At 54.0% G+C, this 19,270-nt stretch overlaps 1 protein-coding gene across 4 annotated transcripts; it reads left to right on the top strand.

The window, feature by feature from the left end:
- Positions 1-691: 691 nt before the first annotated feature.
- On the top strand, positions 692-19,147 carry GPR68 (G protein-coupled receptor 68). Of its 4 annotated transcripts, XM_032405793.1 has the most exons (5): positions 692-796; positions 2,491-2,693; positions 6,144-6,204; positions 8,179-8,323; positions 12,489-15,933. In XM_032405793.1, the coding sequence occupies exon 5, from the start codon at positions 12,625-12,627 to the stop codon at positions 13,705-13,707; it is 1,083 nt and encodes a 360-aa protein (XP_032261684.1). In that variant the 5' UTR covers positions 692-796; positions 2,491-2,693; positions 6,144-6,204; positions 8,179-8,323; positions 12,489-12,624; the 3' UTR covers positions 13,708-15,933. The 4 variants fall into 4 exon arrangements, 3 of the variants coding, with proteins under 3 accessions (XP_032261684.1, XP_032261683.1, XP_032261682.1); XR_004299592.1 differs by lacking the exons at positions 692-796; positions 2,491-2,693; positions 6,144-6,204; positions 8,179-8,323 and adding exons at positions 4,380-4,796; positions 18,097-19,147 and having other exon boundaries at positions 12,489-14,251; XM_032405792.1 differs by lacking the exons at positions 692-796; positions 2,491-2,693; positions 8,179-8,323 and adding an exon at positions 4,380-4,796.
- The last annotated feature ends 123 nt before the right edge of the window (positions 19,148-19,270 follow it).

Here is a 19,270-nt window from a genome sequence, read left to right as displayed (position 1 = left end):
GAGCCGAAGGCAGTTGCTTAACCAACTGAGCCACCCAGGAGCCCTCGGTAGGGTTTTTAATAAGGGCAATATGGTGGCACAGTCGGCAGAATAAGGACCCCCAAATGATGTCCAGGTCATAGTCCCTGGAGCCCATGAATATGTTACTTTATGTGACATTAAGGGAGATTAAGGTAGCAGGTAGAATCAAGCTTGCTAATCAGCTGACCTTTAAAGGAGACTGTCCTGGTTTGTCCGGGTGGACCCAGTATGATCACAAAGGTCTTAAAAAGTGGAGGAGGGGGGCAGCAGGGTCAGAGTCAGAGAAGGAGATGTGAGGCTGGGAGCAGAGACCAGAGTGACACAGCGTGACACGGGCTCAACCTACCGCTGCTGTCTTGGAAGCTGAAAGGGGGCTGAAAGCCAAGGAATGCTGGAAGCCTCTAGAAGCTTGAAAAGGCAAGGAAAGGGATTTTTCCCTGGAACTTCCAGAAGGAAGGCAGGCCTGCCAATACTTTGCTTTCAGCCCAGTGAAACTAATGTCAGACTTCTGACCACTAGACTCTAAGACAATAAATTTATGTTGTCTTATGCCGCTAAGCTGGTGGCAATTTGTTCCAGCAGCAACAAGAAACTCATACAGTGGTCAAGAGTCTTTGGAGTCAAACAGTTCTGCTCTTTCCTAGCGATGGGACCCTGGGCAAGTTGCTGGCACTCTTGAGTCTCCGTTGCCCTACCTAGAAGACAGGGATAACCCTGCCTCACAGGACTGGTGCAGAAGTTAAAACAGGAAGCATCTGAAAGGTGCTCAGACCAGGTACTAAGCACATGCTCCCCAAATGGCAATGACTGCCCTCCTTGATCCTAAGTTGCTCCCACCTCTTCCCTGACTCCACCAGGGCCGTGGTGCCAGGCACTCAGGGAGGTTCTCTGCTGGTTCTTTTCTTGGTCCTTGAAGCCATCTTAACTTCACACTTGGCCACCTTTGAACCTGCAACAATATTGCACCTTGCATCAGCTCCTGTGGTGTAAGCCTGTGCGAAAGTAGAAGGCCTGGGGAAGGTCAAGGCCGGCCTTCAAGATACAAGTCAGTGAAGGTCCCTGCAGTCAAATAGCAGATGGCTCATGATAAGACACTTTACTTGTCAGAGCCCTCAGGGAGCCTCCGAGGTCTTCACCCCAACTAGCCCCAAATCGGTAGAGTAGCCAGGGGAAACCAGGTAGCGCACCACAACAAACACCTCACCGAGCTGGCCTGCTCACCCTCCACTCTTCCTAGGGTAAGTCAGACCATGGGGCAGGACCTTCTACCCTGTTTCTTACCATCATCATCATCCCCATCATCACTGTATCCTGACTAACATCAAGGACCTACTAGGCGCCAGGCACTTGCTGGACCTCATCCCCTTTGGTTCTCATAGAAGTCCATTGGTCAGCAAGGTCTGCGGTTTCTCAAGGTCACACAGCCGGACAGTGGCAGCACGGGGATTGAGACCTGCACGGTCTGGCCCGGCGCCTCTGCTCTTAACCTTCATCCCGTGCCCTTGGGCTCGCTGCCACGTGCTGGGGGTCTTGCATGGTGCCACCGGCTCAGGGCCGACTCCACGGTCCTCCCTAGGGTGCTTCTCAGATTGCCTGGACTTCTAGGGGCCAGTGGGTGCCCAATAGCCTTGTGGCCTATGGTGCTGTTGCCCTCAAAATAATAGGCTCAGAGGGGCTCAGAAAAGCCCACCAGCCCTTCAGAGTCAAGGTTCTTGGAGGAGATGTTTATGCTGGGGGCAGACAGGGAGGCCCAGGGCTCAGTCTGACCTTCTGGGGCTGCTGTTCTCGTGGGGGTCTACAATGCTTCCTGACTGCTGTCCCCAAGGGCTGAGAGTGGGGAACCGTGATTTCAGGTGGCAGGCCTGGCGCAGTTTAGGCCCTAGGTCTTTCCAGGATGGAAGGAGCCGCAGAGGTAGACCCTGGCAGCCCCTGGGAGGTCACTGTGCCCCACAGAGCTCAGGCATTCTTGCCCTTCACTGAACTCCCCCCTCTGCCCAGCGGCAGCTCCAAGATACTATCACTTTGGGCTGAAGGACAGAGTATGAATGGGGGGAGGCAGGCCAGGGGCTTCTCTTGAGACTATGTTTTTATTACAAACTCATTACTTTGCACTTAATTGTAGGTTTATTTATTTATTTATTTATTTATTTTTATTTTTTAAAGATCTTATTTATTTATTTGACAGAGAGAGACACAGCGAGAGAGGGAATACAAGCAGGGGGAATGGGAGAGGGAGAAGCAGGCTTCCCGCGGAGCAGGGAGCCCGATGCGGGGCTCGATCCCAGGACTCTGGGATCATGACCTGAGCCGAAGGCAGACACTCAATGACTGAGCCACCCAGGCACCCCTAGTTGTAGGTTTATTGAGTGAGGTTTGGGGGAGTCGAAGTGATGGGGTCCCCAGGACCCCTCAGGCCACTGCCCGATGCTTGGTGTCATCACAGTTTCTAGTCCTTCTTTCCCGTTTTAGGTTAAGGACAAAATCCTGGCACCAAAGTAGAACACAGCACAGGCTCCTTTTTCTCTTCCTGAGTGGGTGTCTCAGAAGATGTGGGCTCAGCTGATTTGAGTTCAACTAAAGTAAGAATCACCCCTCCACCTGCAGTCCCAAAGGCCCACTGGGGAGGCAGAGGGGATCTCTGGCCCTGGAGAAAGGAAGACTCCCCACTGCAGGTGAGATATGGTGTCTATGTGCTGCAGAGGGGGCTGGGCAGCCTGGGGGCAGCTCCTGGGAGGGGAGGGTTCTGGGGCGGGGGAGGGGATGCAGTACCATCCGTGGTTTCCGCAGGTATAGACAGTCTGCGGGTCTATGTCCTGTTAGGCTGGGCCAGCCTGTAGAGAGAGCCTTTTCTCTGGCCTGTGTGTCCCCCGGGTAGCCAGGCATTCACTACTAAGTTGACCGTGCACTCCTCACCCACCCGCTCCTTCCTGTGACATGAGGGAAGACCAGCCACACTTCTGCGGCTCGGGAGAAACATCTGGGTCTAAACCTGCACTACGGCTCCATCACGAGATGCAGACTTCTGCAGCAGCTGACATAGAAGCTTTTGCTTGGAGGGCCCAGACCCCACAGGAGGGGATTTTCTTCTGACACCCCTACCAATATAGTTCCCCCAAAAGACTATAATAGTGATTCATCCTCAGGAGAGGATGAGTCCCACAGATCACCCAATGGGGCAGAGAGACTGCACTTTCTCAGTGACCCCCAAGCACAGTGGATGTTGGCTTTCTGGCTCCAGCAATGCATCCTATGAGCCCCTTCCAAGGTGATCACGTCAAAGGGAGGAGGCTCTGCCGACAGAGCGTGGCACCTGCAGTCAGCAGCACGTTCTGAGAATCGCCGCTCTCTCACTTAGCTGTGGGGCCCCGGTCTAGACCCTTGGCCTCTGTGTGCCTGAGTTTCCCCATTTGTAAACTGAGGGGGCGGAGCTGGGTAACCTCCAGGGGTTCTTTCAGTCCTGCGGCACTGAGGAAGTTTAGTAAATGCCCCTGAGAGACAGAAGACCCCATGAAGCCAGAGCCCAGTGCTGGCTCCCCGCTCGGGGCCAGGCTACTTTAAAACACTGCTGTTTGCCTTATTCATAGCCCAGAACCTTCCTCTGTTGCCCTGGCTTTGTTGGTCCGCAGAACAGGACCCAACGTGCTTCCACCCCATCAGCACTGCTGCACCTGGCTGCCCGCTGGAGTTGTCCAGAGACCTTTAAAACCCTGGTGCTCGCACCTCCCCTCCAGAAAGGATGATTTCATCCATCTGAGGTAGGGCATGGCCATTGGCATTCTTTTTTATAAGCTCCCCAAGTGTTTTCTTAGGTGAGGTGTGACCCACTGACCCAGATGTTGCTTGTGAGCCGCCGAAGGGTGACAGCCCGGGGATGGGCATGGAAATAGCCGTCCTCCCCACTCCTTGCCTGTTACCTGTTGTCCTTGCCCGGTCGGTGTATGCAGTATATTCTAGTTGCTGGAGCACTGGCCTGTCTGAATGGCTCAAGCAAGGACCCCTGGGGCAGGGGTTCAACCTCCTGCACCCCCTCTCCTGGTCTTCTGTAGGTGCTCAGGGTGGTTTGATGGGTAGAATTAGTGCACTCGGCTCCCCCCGCAGCCCCCCTGACTCCCCAGGCCCCCTGCCCCTAACTCAGGCTTGAACAGTCCTGGTGAGGTCTCTCCCTGCCCCCTGGGGTGTGGGGCAAGCATTCGGAGGATGCGTGGAGGGAGCCGTCCCCCCACCCCACTCTCATCCTTGGCTGGGGAGTGTTCCTCGGCAACCGCCCAGCCTGATACCAGATCGGAGTTCACATGATTCTGCCTCAGCTCAGGAATGGGCAGCCTCCTGCTGGGATTTTCTAGACCGAGCTGGGAGGTGTGGTCTGTGGAAAATCTCCGGAGGGGAAGCGCGGGTCCTGGCTGCAGGGTGACTGCCTGGGGCGTCCCCCGGGGCCCGGCAAGGTGGGTCCAGTCTCCTCCCCCAGGCCTCTGCAGAGCGGCTGGAGGAAGCCCGGGCTGTTTGAGGTTTGAGGGCACAGCTCAGCCAGGTGGACAGTCAGAGAAGACCCAGATTCCCCCTTTGCTGCCGCTCACTCCCTGCCTGCCCCTCACCTGGCGGCAGAGACCGTCATCACCTTCCTGGGGTCTGGAGACTGAGCAAGGCGGGGGATCAGTCCAGCTGCTTCCCAACGGAGGATGGTGACTCATTAGTGGGTCAAGAAATCAATTTAGTAGCTAACGAGCTGCATTTTGAAAACCAAGTAGAAATGATCAGAGTGCGTCGCAAGTCCTAGGGTAAGTATTGCTTTGGGGAAGTTTGTTTCTCACTGTGCATGCATGCGTGTGTATAATGTCTGTGCGTGCTTGGTTACAATGTCAAGTGTGTTCTTGCTGTGGCTTGTGGTCGAAAGAGCTTAAAAGGCAGCAAATTCGTGCCATGATGCCGGGTTCTGGATTCAGATCCACCTGACTTACTGTATGAACTTGAGCCACTGGCTTAGGCTCTCTGGGCTTCAGGTTCTGTGAAAGGGGACAGCCGTGCCAGCCCAGCTGCCTCAGAGGGACAGCCTGAGCCCCGAGGCCCCCCCAGCTCCCCCATGGGACTGAACTTTGAAATAGTTGCAAGGGCTTTAGAAATGATATAGTCTCCTTGTTGTTGGTGCTGGAGTGAGGACAGTTGGGAGCCAGATGGGACCAAGGCAGACTGCAGCCTGATTTCTACTTGTGTCCCAGAGGGAAATGTCAGCCTCTGAGAGCATGCGGAGGTTTGACCGCTGAAGGGAAGGGAAGCTGGGCCTGCAGGAAACTCTCCGCTCTGTGGGCTCGGGGCTCCGTGAGTAACTGTCTGTGTGCGTGCCTGAGTGCAGCGCACGGAAGAGACGCGAAGATTAGATCACTGTTTATGCACCCGCTCAATGCCAGCCTCAGGCACCTCCGCCTTCTGGCTGGGAATGTGCAGGAGACTCTCAGCTTGCGTCAAAGAGGCGCTTCCTTCCTTCCTCCCAAAGAGGGCTAGTTTCTCATGGTCGTTAAAGTCCTTGGAGACCTCCGTGCTGTTGGACATTTGTGTAAAGATTTGCTTTTAGGTGTTGGGTTGTTTTGTGTAGTCTCTGGGTTTCTTAGCTGGATGATGAAGTGTTTGAGGCAGATGCAGGGGCTCCCCATGTTTGTTCTTTTTCCCGATCCCCACCCCTTGGGCAACCACGGACTGGGCGCACCTTGGGTTTTCCTCAGTGGGTGTTGAGGAAACAGTTGACCTGGTAGAGCACCTGCCAGGTGCAGGGGACCAGCCCAGGACTAAGCCTGGGGGCCCTCGTGGTGGCATCCGAGGACTGGGGCTCAGTGAAGCCTGGAGGTAGAGGGTGGTTGCTCAGTGATAATCATGACGGACAGAAAGAGAACGTGATGCAGAAGAAAGTGTGGGCCGATCTGACTTCAAAACCTGGCCTGCCACATCGTGACTGTGGAATCTTGAGCAGGTTGGTTCATCTCTCCAAGCCTCAGTTTTTTCGTCTGTAAAGTGAGCCCAGATAAGAGTGGTGTTGAAAGAGAGTGAATGTACGGAAACGTTCCTGGCAGGTGGAGGGCTCTCTGCTGATTTGGCTTGGTTCTGCCACTCTGTCTACGTTTTTCCATTTACAGATCACTTTTGCATCCACTGTGTCCCTTGATTTTGGAGGAGCAAGTTTCCTATGGAGACCAGGTACAGAAAGGACACTCCTGGGCAGGGTGTAGTTTCCATCTGGCGGTACGTGTCCTCAGGAACCAGTAGGGGAGGCTGGCTGGGATTAGACCTAGGAGAAAAAGCTGGAGCCTCTGACCAGCTCTGGAGGCTTGAGCAGATGCCCGGCTGCTGGAGTGGAGGCTACAGTAAATCTTCCTTCTTACTTTTCTGTTTCTATTAATGACATCCCCACTGTCCCAGCACCCAACCTCAAACCCATCTACCTATCCAGTCACCCATTCATCCATTTCTCTACCCGTTAACCCATCCATCTATCCGTCTACCCCTCGCCCATCTAGCTGTTTACACATTCAGCTACCCATGCACCCACCCATCCATCCATCTCTCTACCCATTCTCTTACTCATCTATCCATCTGCCTTCATGCATTCATTTATTCATCCACCTGCCCCCCATCTATCCACCCATTCACCTATCCACCCACCCACCCACCTACCTCACCACCTCTCCACGCATCTACCAAGTAATTTTTGAGAGCTTACAAGGACCAAGCACTGAGGAACATCTCAGATTTGCCCCTGACTCAGATTTGTCCATCTCCCTTCTCATTAGTTGTCAGTTGCTACAGCTTCTTCTTGTCCCCCCTCTGGCCATGCTTCCTCATACCTAGACCCCGTCATGCCAGGCTACTCTCAGTTCCCCAAAAGTGCCCATTATCTCTCATAGCTGGCCTGTTGCACGCATTGTTTCCACAGACAGAAACTCCCCTCTGCTTGGGCATCCCTTCCCCCTTCTTCTGTCTTAGCCTAACTTGCTGCTCAGGAAGGCTTTTTGGGCTGGGTCAGGTTACCTCCTATGAACTCCCTTAAAATCCTGTGCTCTCTTTAGGAGCTGGTTTCACCTGTCTTCTTCACTGTCCCATGAGAGTAAATGCACCTTGAGTTACACTAAGTGACAGTGTCTAGCGCAGTGGCCTCCATACAATAGATACTCAATAAGTGTCTGTTGTGTGAATGGGTAAATGAATGGATGGATGGATGGATGAAAGATTGGAGGGCCATTGAAGGATTTCAAGTAGGAATGATTATGTTAGATTTGTATTTTAGAGGATGGCCTTAAGGGTGGTAAGATGGAGCCAAAAAATCCAATAGGAAGCCATTGCACTGATTCTGGGGATGAAGTCTTGACCAAGCCAGTCTAGAGCACTGGTGAGGAAACTGAAGAGGAACAGACTGATGTGGGAAATATTTAGGAGCTGAAAATGGTAGAACTGGGTAATTAACTGGATGCTTTGGATGAAGATGAGGAAAGAAGCTGAAGGCCCTTCAACTGGGCAGGTAGAGATGACCCTTCCAAGAGCAGATTCATGCAGAAATGAGGGAAGTGGGGTGGGCCTGACTGACCATGTCCGGTGAGGCAGCGGGACGCTGGTTTTGTCCACCGTCCACCTGGTGGGAGGTCTAGGAGTCGTAGAGTGCAGATGGGGTTGAAACCAGAGAGGGATGCTGTCCCCCAGAGGATGTGTGTGGTGTGAAAAGAACAAACCAACATTAAATGTGAGTGTTAGGGATGCTCACAGCACCACCATACACTGCCCCCGGGTGAGAGTAATTTATGCCTATGAGATTGGAGGTTCCCTGAGGGTGGGAGAAACACAGAGGAACTGGACTCTTGGGCAAGCCACTCCATCTCTCTGGGCCTCAGTTGCCTCATCCCTCAAATGGGGGAAATAACAGGGCCTTTGTGAAGATGGGGGAGAGCAGATATGAAATACTCTGCAAACTGTAAAAGATTTTGCAAATACGAGGTGTAAGTACCCCGACAGATCCAGTCACTGTTTGTCGAGAGATTGAATCAGGCTATTGACCTTGCATGGGCTGTATCCTGGTTCTGCCCACGAGGTCCTGCTGGGTCCTAAATTTCCCTTCCAGCCACCTCTGCTCCCCAGCTTGGGAACTCGTGTTATCTGGGTGCTTATCCTGCTACTTATCAGGAGCCAAATCCCAGACGTTCCAGACGTTTGAGCGCCTTGCTACACAGGAGTGTGCTTCGTGGGTCAGCCGCACCAACATCACCTTAGGAACACGCTGGACATTCCCAAGCCCCACCTCAGACCCGCTGACTTAGAAACACTGAAGGTGAGGCTCAATAATCTGTTTTAAACAAATCTTCCAGAGCACTCTAATGCACCTAAATTGAAAACCACTGCTCTTAGAACACCCTTTTTCTACAAGGGAACGTAGGAGGTGCTTTAATCTAAACATAGTAAATGTTTCTTCTTTGCCCTGCAGGCTTGAGTATTTTTGACTCTGGTTGCCAGATTTCGATTATTGTTGGCCTAGGAAAGAGGAAGGGACACGCCGTTGCCCCAGCACCGCCCCGTCCCCCACACCCCTGCCCCCCACACAGATACACACCCACGGCTAGTAAACAATAGGCTTCAGCCTGGTGACTCTCAGTGAATTCCTAAGACCTGACAGGACGTGTTTTTCGCTATGGCTTCATTCGCCCTGGGTGAGTGCTCCTGGGGACGGCTCGGGGCCCTGGACTGCTGTCCACTTCTCATATGGAAGCCAGCCGAACCGTCTGGCCCCGCAGATGTGGGCTTGGGATTCGGGGATAGGAGGGCTGGCAAGAGGAAGGTGAACGGAGCCACAGTTTGACACACTGGGCAGAGTTTCGGGGTCACAGGCCTCAGCTGCCCCTTTCCCCTTCTTCTCACCATCAAAACATATAAGCAGAACCAAAACACACAAAAAGCAAAAAAACCCAAAAAACAAAAAACAAGAAAATGCCCTTGTGCACCACTGGTGGGCATGTAAAATGGTGCAGCTGCTGTGGAAAACAGAGTGGCAGTTCCTCAAAAAATTAAAAATAGAACTACCATCTGATCCAGTAATTCCACTTCTGGGTATCTACCCAGAAGAGCTGAAAGCAGGGACGCGAATAGATAACCGTACATCCATGTTCATAGCAGCATTATTCCCAAAAGCCAACGGGTAGGGCAGAAACAAGTGTTCACTGACAAATGAATGGAAAAACCAAATATAGTAAATACATACAATAGAATATTATTCAGCCTTAAAAAGGAAGGCAATTCTGCAATATGCTACAGCATGAATGAATCTCGGGGACATTTTGCTAAGTGAAATAAGCCAGTCACCAAAGGACAAACCCTGAACGATTTCTCTTAGACGAGGGCCCTAGAATAGTCACATTCACAGGAACAGAGAGTAGAATGGTGGGTGCCAGGGCCTGGGGTGGGGGGGCAGAGGGGGATGGGGAGCTCAGTTAGTGTTTCATGGGGACAGAGTTTCAGTTTGGGAAGATGAAAAAGTTCTGGAGACGGATGGTGGTGCTGGTTGCACGACAGTGTGACTAATCAACTGTACATTTTAAAATGCTTTCCATGGTAAATTGTATGTTATATATATATGTAACCACTGTTAAAAACACCAAGAAGCACTCCCCTCCACCACCATCACTGAGATTCCAGGCTTGTGTAGGATGGAGAGCTGAGCCCGACCGGGCGTCCTCATCTTCTGGAGACTGAGAGTTTGGGAGCGAGCCTCAGCTGGGGATGGCTGTCAGGAGGCAGGGAGGTGGGACATGCAGCAGGGAGACCCAGGCTTCCTTCCTCAGTCCGGCTTCGGGCGACCTTGGTTTCCCCACCTGTGAAATGGGGCGGTGGCATTCACTTATTCCTTCCAGAAGTGTGTGTGAGAGCCTCTGAAGTGCCAAGCACAGTGCAAGGTGCACCTGGCCTCTGGCCTCTTGGAATTCACATCCCCGTGGAGGAGACAGATCAGCAGCCGCAGTCAAGTTAACCGACAAGAGCAATCTCGGATGCTGCTGGGGGCTCTGAGGAGCAGTCACGCAGGAGGTGTGAGGGTGGCCGGGGAGGGGGCTACTTACGTGGGGTGGTCAGCTGAGATCTTGCAGAAAAGGAGCCAGCCCTGCTGTGGAGGTGGAGGTTGCGGGGGGGGGGGGGGGGGTGTGTGCAGGGGACAGCTGTCCCGAGAGACAACGGCTTATGCCGCCGAGGCCTGAGGCGCAGGCAGCTGGGTTTTATGGCTAAAGCGTGGTGGTGGTGGGCGAGGCCGAGGGAGCCGGGGCCAGATCACGCTGGGCCTTGTAGGTCCTATCAGGAGTTTGGGTTTTACTGTAGGTGTGATAAGAAGCCATCTCAGTGGCTTTTAAGCAAGGAAGAAGAGGACCTGGCTATATTCTAGAAAGAGGGCTGTGGCTTCCATGTGGGTCATTGGCGGGGGACGAATGGGAGAGCTGGGGTGGGGGAGGGAACCATGTGAGGAGGGTAGCTTTGGTAGAACCATCTCTTGGCCATCTAGAGACCCTAATGAAAGCTACAGGGTACTTTCCCAGGAAGAATGCCCATACTTACTTATTTATAAGATTGAGCAGGGGGTTGCAGGGGCATCTCTCAAGTTTACCCTCCCTGCACCCCAGGACTGGAACTGCTGGGCTGGGTGTCTCTGAGCCCCTTCCCTGCACGCTGCACCCGCTTCCAGGCTGAGCCCTGGCTCCAGGGGCCACGGGGCCAGGCAAGAGCCACAACAGAGCTGCAGGGGTGAGGCGGTGGAGGGAGGGGCCGTGGTCAGCAGGTGGTGAGGTGGCTGCCCGGCATACTCTGAGGGGTCTCCCTTCTGGGTCCCTGAGTCGCAGCTTGACTATGGTGAGAGACAATGCAAGGGGCAGGGTGGATCTGCTGATACTTCAAAACAGCTTAATTCAAACCTCCTCACTCATTCAGAATTTGCAACCCTATGGACTGTAGCTGCTCGAGGCGGGGGGTGAAATTGGTTCTTGGGTGGGGTGAAAAAAAAACCTTAGCTATTACCATGATTTGTCACCCTTCAAAGGGCCACAGTACACAAACAGATGTGCAATATATTTGGGGTATTAAAATTTCACAGAAAGGGGGCAGTCGGGAAAAAAGTGGCTAACGAGGCTCTCTGGGAGGATGATTCTTACACAAACAAAAAATTAGAAGTCCTGATTTAGAAACAGTGAGATTTTTCAGTGGGGCCAGAAGCATTCAATCAGTAGAGTAGCTCAGGCCTTTCGTTTCGATATATTAATTTATAAAGTGGGCTCACAACAGAAATCTTTGTTCTCTCTTGTTCAAATGGATTTGTACACATAGAGGTAGCATTTTTTTGTTGTTGTTAAATTCTCAACAATATGGGCGCCTGGGTGGCTCAGATGGTTAAGCGACTGCCTTCGGCTCAGGTCATGATCCCGGAGTCCCGGGATCGAGTCCCACATTGGGCTCCCTGCTCGGCGGGGAGTCTGCTTCTCCCTCTAACCCTACCCCCTCTTGCGCTCTCTCTCACTCTCTCTCTCTCTCACAAATAAATAAATAAATAAAAATCTTAAAAAAAATAAAAAATAAAAAAATAAATAAATTCTCAACAATATGAGCTTTTCACCAATGTTAAGACTTGCCATATTTTACTCTGCCTCTTTGCCTCTGGTGAAACAATGCCGTGGATTTTGGCATCTGTCATTTTACGTGGCCCTGCTGCTGACCCGAGGACAGGTGTTTCTGTGCCCACGTTACAGATGAGGACACTGACACTCAGAGACGGGAAATCGCTCGCACAGCCTGTAAGCGGCTGACCCTGGCCTGGCACTCATTTCTGTTGGTTCCTTGTGTTGTTCCCTGCGCTGGGTCCTCGATTCCACGGAGAGGGGGTGAGGTAGCCCCTCCTGATGAGCACCCAGGAATCCAGGCAGTGCCCCGTGGGAAGCATGCTCTTTGTTCCTCACCAGAGCACAATAGGACGAGGCAAGGTTGGGCCCCTTCCGGGCTGTCTGGAAAGGCCCCCAGAAGGGGCTGTGGCCTCAGGACTAACTGACCTGGTACATTCTTGGGAGCAAGTAGGAAAACTGTGGATGATGCATAGTGCTGTCATAGGGAGAGTGGCCGGGGCCCTTGCTGTTGTGTGTGGGTTGGAATTGGTCTTTACCTTGAGCGGCCCTTGGAGAGCGGGGCTCGGGATGAGTCTGTGCTCACGAGAGCTCCTAGCCTTCCTTGGTGCCCTGAGAGACCAGGAAAATAAATAAGGGTTAGGAAGCCAGGGAGCGGGGATAGGGAGGCACGAACCACCATTGGGTGTCTTGGTGCGTGACCAAGGTAGTCAACTAGATAGTCGAGTTGAGTTGAGGTTGGTCCAATCTTCTCCCTTGAGTGAGGCGCTTAGAACGGTACCTGACACCCAGTAGGGGCTACATAAACGTTAGCTGCTATCGTCCTAAGCCTTTCCTGCCTTTACCTTTCAGGGGCTTACCCACCACCGAGGAGGCCCAGCTTTTGATCCGGCTTGAGCCACACCCGGCGAACAAGATGGCTGTAGAGAGACCGGCCCGGTCCCTGAGCCGGTGAGGGGCGAGGCGCCCGGCGCCCTGAGGCCCAAAGATGGGCAACGTCACTGCGGAGAACAGCTCGCTGTGCGCCATTGACCACACCATCCACCAGACTCTGGCCCCGGTGGTCTACATCGTGGTGCTGGTGGTGGGCTTCCCGGCCAACTGCCTGTCCCTCTACTTCGGCTACCTGCAGATCAAGGCCCGGAACGAGCTCGGCGTGTACCTGTGCAACCTGACCTTGGCCGACCTCTTCTACATCTGCTCGCTGCCCTTCTGGCTGCAGTACGTGCTGCAGCACGACCACTGGTCGCACGGGGACCTGTCCTGCCAGGTGTGCGGCATCCTCCTCTACGAGAACATCTACATCAGCGTGGGCTTCCTCTGCTGCATCTCCATCGACCGCTACCTGGCCGTGGCCCACCCCTTCCGCTTCCACCAGTTCCGCACGCTCAAGGCGGCCGTGGGCGTCAGCGCGCTCATCTGGGCCAAGGAGCTGCTGAGCAGCGTCTACTTCCTCATGCACAAGGAGGTGGTGGAGGACGAGGACCGGCACCGCGTCTGCTTCGAGCACTACCCCCTGGAGCCATGGCAGCGGGGCATCAACTACTACCGCTTCCTCGTGGGCTTCCTCTTCCCGCTCTGCCTGCTGCTGGCCTCCTACCGGGGCATCCTGCGGGCCGTGCGCCGGAGCCACGGCACCCAGAAGAGCCGCAAGGACCAGATCCAGCGGCTGGTGCTCAGCACCGTGGTCATCTTCCTGGCCTGCTTCCTGCCCTACCACGCTCTGCTGCTCGTGCGCAGCCTCTGGGAGGCCAGCTGCCAGTTCGCCAAGGCCGTCTTCAACGCCTACCACTTCTCCCTGCTCCTCACCAGCTTCAACTGCGTGGCCGACCCCGTGCTGTACTGCTTCGTCAGCGAGTCCACGCACAGGGACCTGGGCCGCCTCCGGGGGGCCTGCCTGGCCTTCCTCAGCTGCGCGGGCCCCGGCCGTGCCCGGGAGGCCTACCCGCTGGGCGCCGCCCAGGCCTCGGGGAAGAGCGATGAGCCCGAGCTGTTGGCCAGGCTCCACTCGACCTTCCAGACCCCGAACTCGCCCGGAGCCGGGGGGTCCCCCGCGGGCAGCTTGGCCTAGCCGGGCTCTCGCCGTGGGGGGCCCGGTGAGGCCCGAGCTTGGTGTTGCCGCCGCCGCCGGCCTCCCCGCTCTGCCAGGGCAGGTGCCTCTTTCTGCCGGAGGGAAGCATGGGCCGCGGCCCGCGGCAGGACCTCTCTGGTCCCGGGGAGCCCGCTCCAGCTTGCTGGGCCCGGCGGGGATGAGCCCCTTCGGTTCCTGGGTGTTGTCTGCTGCGGGCGGGGCTTCTGGCGAGGGGAAGACGGCCAGTTGTCACCTCCACGGGGTTCTCGAAGAGAAGCTGCCGGGGCGGGGCAGGGCCGGGGGGGGGGGGTGGTGCAGAGTGTGAGGACATGGAGGATAGGGATTGGGGGGAGGCGAGGGTGGGGCACCTGGGGGCACACGTGCCGGGACCTTCCAGTGCCATTGTCACGGATGACACCTCTCCAAAGGCACTGGTGCCTCCTGGGGACACGACACATGAAGCTGTATTGTCATCATTAACGCTCGGGACCCACCCGTTTGTGGGAAGAGGACCTGCCAGGAGGAGGTCGGACGGGGAGAAGAGGTGGGGAGGCTTTTGGGTGCCGGGGGTGCATGGTCGGGGACAGTGAAGGGAGTGACAGGAGAGGAGAGACCCCAGCTCCAGGCATGTCTCACGTTCAGAGGGAGAGTTGAGCGGATTCCCCAAGCCCCGGGACTGATAGAAGACAAATCCCAGGGCTCCCCGGGGCTCCCTGGGGCCATGTCTGTGTCCTTTCCAACAGGCAGTACTGAAAGCTCTGTGTCAGGACGGAGTTCCCAACACACAGAGTCCTCCTGATTAGTTTTCTGTTTCCATCTGCCCAGAAGCACTGGGCACGGAAGCCCGGGCTTGTGTGCACGCGCGTGTGTGTGCGTTAAAATGCCAGGGTCTCCATGAGAGCTCTGTGCCAAGACACTGAGGCCGGGGTTATGTGAGTGCTGGTGGTGTTGCCCCCCGACCCCAGTTCCCGCCTTTGTCCCCTGCCACACACCCTGTGGAGCGTCTAGCAGTCTCAGGAGCATGACATGCTCTCCGTGTTCTCAGATGCAACAAAGCAAAACAGAGACACGTTCTCTAGCATCTCTCAGCCCAAAGGCCTGGGGTTAAGCTCCACAACGGTTCAGATAGCCCCTAGGACAAGGAGAGGAGGGGGCCCCCGGGCTCGTCCTGCCCCCTTTCTTCTCCAGCACTGCTCCTTTGCCAGATGTCCCACGTCTCCACCTGGAGAGTGACAGTGGGCCCCAGGGGCCGCAGGTAGCCCAGCGTACTGACGGCCACCTCGCTGCCATCATCTTCTGTCCCAGAAGCCTCGGTATGGGTCTCATCTCTCCTACAACTTTGTGCCCAACCATGTTGAGCCTCCACCCTGGTGAACACAACCAAGGACCAGAAGAACTTCTTGCTGCTCCAAGGATCTGGCCACCTTTGCAGAAATGCTAGCCCTTCAGATTTGCTGGTCGGTGGGCTGGGGCCAGCTCTGACTTCCCTCAGAGTTCTGGATTCAAGCTCCCCACACCCAAGGGGCTAGGTGGACCCAAGCCTTGAGAGGGACCAGGGATGGGGAGATACAAGCTGGCATCCACAGAACATTTCTGGAATCTGCTAAAAGGAGGGCCAAGGAGAATATTTCAATCTCTCTTCCCCTCTCCTCCCGTCCTTCTCTAAGAGGCAGATTTATCCTGAGTCTCTGATACCTCAGGTTGGAAGTGGCTTTGGCTTTGACTGGGTAGCCCTACTGTAGCTCCTTATGGAGGGCCTCCCATAACCTGGGGTGCCTCTCTTCCCCTTCCTGAAGGAGGAAGTGACCGGATCTGAAGGTGGCAGAAATGGCCACACTGCCAAGAAAAGTCTGCCCAGTCCCAGCCCAGAATCTTACTGGGGCGATGGCACTGGTTGAGGCCTCCACGCCTCCTCATCCCAAATTTCCCCCTATTTTGACCTTAAACATGGGCATTCCCACTGCGATGGACTGGGATGAGCTGAGGGCGGTTCCTTTTACTATCAAGAGTTGTATTTTTGTATTGTCTTCTCTTTTATGCCAAGTATGTGTGTGTTGGACTGTGCAATGGATTTATGTAGCAAACTTGAGTCTGCAAATAAAGCAAAGTAGCCAGCCACAGCTGGAGTGTGCTGCAGTCCTTATGGGGAAGGAGGATCTTTCAACACCAGGGGGATCTAGAGGGCTCTTGAAATACCCAGCAGAGTCAGGAAGTTCCAGGATTAGCTTTCTTAGAGAAAACTCAGAGAAATTAGGGTATTTGCCCTTGGTCACCCAGCAGTGACCAAAAAGGATGGAGCCTTCAAGTGAAGTTGGGTCTTCTTTCCCTCCTCTTGAGATTCATAAAGTATCTTCAACTCTTTAGCACATTGTTGCAAATCCACTCTGGGACTTAATTTGGCCCCCTCCCTTTTGAGGACAGAGTCCAGCCCTGTGATTTGGAGAATATCACTCTGTCCTTGGACAACATGATCCCTTCTACCCTCCAGGCTCTGTTCCCCACAGTGAGGAAAGGCTTGATCAGACCGACCACCCTCCTCATTAGCGAAGATTGCCAAAGTAGAAAGACCTGTTGGAGTCATCTCTTGGGGCTCTTCTCACTGCTTGGGCTTTGTTTGGGGAGGCTCACATTTGTTGGCCAGCCCTTTTAGGTTTTAGCATCTTCTCAACAGTGACAGGCTACATATTTATTGCTCAAGATCAACTGCATCATATTAAAATGTAAATTTGGTTTTGGTTACTTAATCCTTCTCTGGGTCAGATTCCTGGAGTCCTGAAGGATTCTGCAACAATTGATCCTTCTTCCAAACAGACTAAGTGAGGACATCATTGGGGATTAAGACTCCTTTCTCTCCTGAGAGAATGGATGGAGGAAAAGGCCCATCTGGTTTGGACAGAAGGTGACAGAGTCATTAGATTCCTTTCTTATTCACCAGTGTTGCTTAGCAAGATGAGGGCTCATCTTCCTGTTTATATACACTGGTCTGTGGGTTGGCCAGACAAGAGTGGGAGAAATTTTCAGCACAGAATACATCCCCATCTGCTGCTTTCCTCTGAATGGTATAACCAAAAGAGCCAGAAGGTGGTCTGCTTGGTTCAGTGCTTTTCTGAAAAACCTGCTTCTTGAAGCTGGTGATCCCATAGCCTCCATGCCTGGAACTCATCTAGCAAGACAATGGCCTTTGACGGCAATCACCCTGAAGTCACAATGGTACCCAATGATCAGGAGAAATGGTAGGATTTCAATTCCATCTGCTTTAATTCAACAACTATCAGGACACTGCTAGATTAGACATTAGATAGCAGTGCTGGAATGTACCATAGAGGTCATGATATCCAATTTTCTCTCCATTGAATTATCCCAGCTATATCCCACCCCCCCAAACGATGGTCCAGTTTCTGAACAAATACTGCTAATGACACCAATTTGCTACTAACCAGCATGAGTCATTCCAGGGTTGGGGCTGGCCGTCAGCAGGGCCTGCTCAAAGAGGGGCAGGAAATGAATTCAGAGGAATGTCTTGCCCAGATGAGCAATGGGACGGCCTTTGACCAGAGGACAGCAGGGGGCTAAGGAACCCTGACCCCATTAGCTGGCTGGCTTGCCTTTGAGTCCCACTTCCTGTAGGGTCTACAGGGCTTGTGCTCCTTGGTGTGCCCAACGTCTCCAGCCTGCCCTTGAACACCCAAAGAGCACGTCAGACCCAGCTTGCCAGGAGCCCTCCTAACATTCCTGGAAATGCCCAGAGATGTTCACCTGCCCCACAAATCCATCCTGCTGGTGGCCCAGCCCATCTCTTCCCCTGGGCCGCCCCGCCATTCCCTATAGGACACTCTTGTCCCACTGTAACTGGCTTCTCCAGGCCAGAGCCATGCTCACCGTGCTACCCCAGACGTGGACACAGGCTTTTTATCAAAACGCAGACAAGACGAGGACGAACTTGAGCAAAACTTTACTAAAGGCTTGACTAGGAATCTTACTGCAGAATAGAAACACAAGAAAACCGGATCCTGGAGCTCAGAGCTCCAGTGGTCCCTGGGCTGGACCCTGCTAAGGGATCTACTCCTGGCTCTCTCTTGCACCTTCGACCATTTCTCCCTGCAGAGGGGCCTTTGGGTGCCTCACTCCAGAGTGAGGACCCTCACTCTCAGCCTTCTCTGGGCTCCACCCGGGTCTCGGCCTCCTTCCCAAACAACTTCATCATCTCCCCATAAACTTCTGGCCACAGTGCAGATAACCTATTACACAGTCCTGCTTTAAACTGCTCCATGCCGGAACAGAACTCTGTTATTACTATTGCAAAACCCAAAGCCCATTAGTGTCTTCCCCCAAAATATGAATCAGAAGAGTGATGGCAGCTTTACCGACATGATGTTTTCTCTTCCCTAGGCATCGAGACTTCAAAAATGCCAGGGGATGCTCTCGAGACCCCGCAGGACATGGAGCTCTGCAGTCGCAAGTCAGGGACCAAAACTGTCACTGGAGGATCCCCGGCCCTCCGTGGGGCGGGGGGGTGAAGCTTGGGGCCGGGAGGGACTCGGTGAGCTGTGAGAAGCTGCAGATGGAGGGAGCGTGAGCTCATCACAATGAGCACATCAGCCCTGAGCCCACGCCAGCCGAAGCACAGACCTGTAGGTGGGGACTCCCGGACACAATGACAAGGGGAGGTCAGGACGGTCCCCACCCCGGCTGCTTCCGGCCAGGGGCTTGGCCATGCCGCAGCGTGGGGAGCACTGGAAGTGAATCCCTGATTGCTTACTCTACACTTCGGCTTTAACTTCTACTGTTGAGCAATTTAGAGTAGCAAGTGTTCCACGCTTTACAACTAACGTCCCTTAAAGAACTGAAGTAGCCACGTTTAAGGAAATAAAATGAAGCAGGCCCAATAAGCATCTGGGGCTGCAGCTGGGAAGCCGGACTCTTCCATCTGGATGAGTCAGCCATCACTCAGCCGTGAACTAGCACAAGATACTGTCCTCGTTCGATACAGGAGTGTAATGGGATGTGGTCAATGACTCTGCTTCTAATTTTGTTGGGAAATGTGCAGTGGAAGATTGTGAAGGAGATGTGGGCGAGCTGACTACTGTTGTCCAGAAGGATCCTGTGAGCCACCTGAGCCCAACACCATCCCGACCCCTTCCCCCAAGCTCCAGGAGTGTGCCTGCCCTCCTACATGGGGAAGCCAAAGCCTCCGGCTCTGGGCTGGGGCTGAGCATATGGGGAGGGAGTGGGAGAAGTGTCAGGCTCCTAGGGGTGGGGGGTGTCAGGACCTGTGGGAGTAAAGAGAGGTGGGGGCCTCACAGAAGGTGATGGTGATAAATGTAAGGTTTGAATGCCCACGCAAACAAAACATTGTTTGAAAAAGAAAGCATTTCAGAGGTATAAATATTTTGGTGCTGGTGGTAAAGTCCCAGAGCTTCGTAAATAGACACTACGTATTTGTACATTTTACTATTTCTTAGTTAGCCTGGGGGATTATTCACGGCCCTGGTCGTGCGTGCTCTTCTGTCTGCCTGGCAAGGAATATTTTTGCGGGTGTCCCCACGTGCGGTTTGTCAGACGA

Source organism: Phoca vitulina, unplaced genomic scaffold (assembly GCF_004348235.1).
Source record: "Phoca vitulina isolate PV1807 unplaced genomic scaffold, GSC_HSeal_1.0 scaffold7, whole genome shotgun sequence".
NCBI classification, from domain to species: Eukaryota; Metazoa; Chordata; class Mammalia; order Carnivora; family Phocidae; genus Phoca; species Phoca vitulina.
The sequence above is the reverse complement of the archived record's forward strand: the minus strand, read 5'-3'. Positions and strand labels throughout refer to the sequence as shown.